Here is a 1,776-nt window from a genome sequence, read left to right on the forward strand (position 1 = left end):
CTCCACTGCTTGTGCCGCTGCCACTGCTTGCGGAGGTGGATTCGGGACCGGTGTTTCCTTAGCGGCGACTCCTGCTGATCAAACTGAGGGTCATGGCGGAGAAACTCATGGAATAATGCGTCCGTCTTCTCGTCTATACTGTAGTCTCGTCGGTGCAGGGTTGGTGGTTGAGGTGCAGGTTGCGCAGCATCTCGAGGTGTGAGCATCTGACCATATGGGAACCAACTCAGTGAACCAGCACCTGTTTCTATGGAAACTCCTCCACTGGCACCCAACAACAACTCATCTTCTGGCTCCTCCTCAAAGAGATGAGACTCAAAGCTGTCACCAATAGTTCCACTTCGCCCTGCGTTGGTGAAGTGGTGTCTTTTCTCGTGGGCTGTCCTGTCCTTAGGGCTGCCGTTGATGCTGCTGCTCCCAAAGAGTCGCAGGTCTTCTGGACCTCGAGATGGAGCCTCTATCGATGCATAGCCGCTGTCCATCTGTAGCAGTTTACGAGTCCCTGTTTCTCCTTCGCTGCCCCCTCGCTCTGATTCTGTGCTTTCCTGTTTCCTCTTTTTTCCCTCCTTCATCTCCAACCTCTCATCCATATACAACAAAAAGCCCTTGTCATCCTCTCCACCCTCTGCCTCATCCCCTAAATCCTGCGATGGGTAGCTGGGTAGTCCTCCCTTTTCCATCTCTGTGCGTCCACCCAGCGAACACACACTGTCAGCATCACTGCAGACAGAGTTCCTGTCATTGTTGCTGCTCTGATCAGAGGCGGCGTACTGTTCAAGTGATGCACGAAGGGTCCAGATGTCTTTGTAAAGTGACTGGGGGTCCTGGGGATCTAAGGGGTCCAAGGGGTCGGCATGTTCCCTTCTTGCCAGGCTTAGTGCTTCGTCTTGGGGATCAGGGGATAGGCCAATCACCCCTGGTCCTCCATGGCTGCAGCGGGGCTCCACCATCACCTCTACCTCTACCCTGTAGTGTGCACACAGGGATGGAGGCACGAGATAAAATGAAAGAAATAAGGAGAGAAGGGAGGGGCGAAACAGCCATGCAAAACAAATGTCAGTGTTAGAGCATTTACCTAAATAACACATTCATCTGTGAAATGGCTGTGTTCACAGTGCACAGAATGATTTTCATGACTGGCAATGGCTGCTGTTGCATGTCCTTAAACTGAAGTCAATAAAAGCTGAATAATGAAAACAAGTGTGCTTCCCTGCTTTAACTTGGGACAGTAAATTTAAAGAATGCATACTGCATGGAACATCACTGGAGACGTAGCAGTAGCAATAAACTAAATAAGTGCCAGGATCATCAAATTTCTCAGGTCACGGAAAAAAGCTTCCCAGAAATTGCTTTTATTTTCAACAACAAACATCTGCAAACATGAACAGGAAATACCCGGAAATACTGATTTAATGTAATCTAATATTAAGAAAAAGAAAATAAATAGTTATATAAGAAGATACATAGGGAAGTTATTTCTGTTGTATAACCTAATATTCTGCAAAAATCTGCATTACTATAATCGCAAACTTAAAACAACAAAATCACCTCGACCCTTGCACTTTTGCGGACATCATGACATTATCAGACCATGTCAGCGATGGAATGGTTTCCTATGCCAGATATAAACCCTGTGTCCCAATTCTCCACTCCACTCTCCTAGAAAAAGTGCACTCTGGGAATCCCCTACATCTGGCTTCAAATCATGAAATTGGTTTTGAAAGAACTCTTGTTTAAAGGGTTCATCGCATACAAATCATAGTTAACTAGTATTTA

The 1,776-nt window shown here is 46.6% G+C and overlaps 1 protein-coding gene across 1 annotated transcript; it reads right to left on the reverse strand.

The window, feature by feature from the left end:
• Positions 1–6: 6 nt before the first annotated feature.
• Positions 7–999, reverse strand: LOC147820058 (voltage-dependent calcium channel beta subunit-associated regulatory protein-like; the record flags this gene model as incomplete). Its single annotated transcript, XM_087177640.1, has 1 exon — positions 7–999. A coding segment is annotated over exon 1 (944 nt), but the record flags the coding sequence as incomplete, so codon positions are not given.
• Positions 1,000–1,776: the final 777 nt, after the last annotated feature.

The sequence above is a fragment of the Seriola lalandi genome, unplaced genomic scaffold, assembly GCF_002814215.2.
Source record: "Seriola lalandi dorsalis isolate HSWRI2012SDOR001 ecotype SW California unplaced genomic scaffold, Sedor1 jcf7180002003456, whole genome shotgun sequence".
Taxonomy (NCBI): Eukaryota; Metazoa; Chordata; class Actinopteri; order Carangiformes; family Carangidae; genus Seriola; species Seriola lalandi.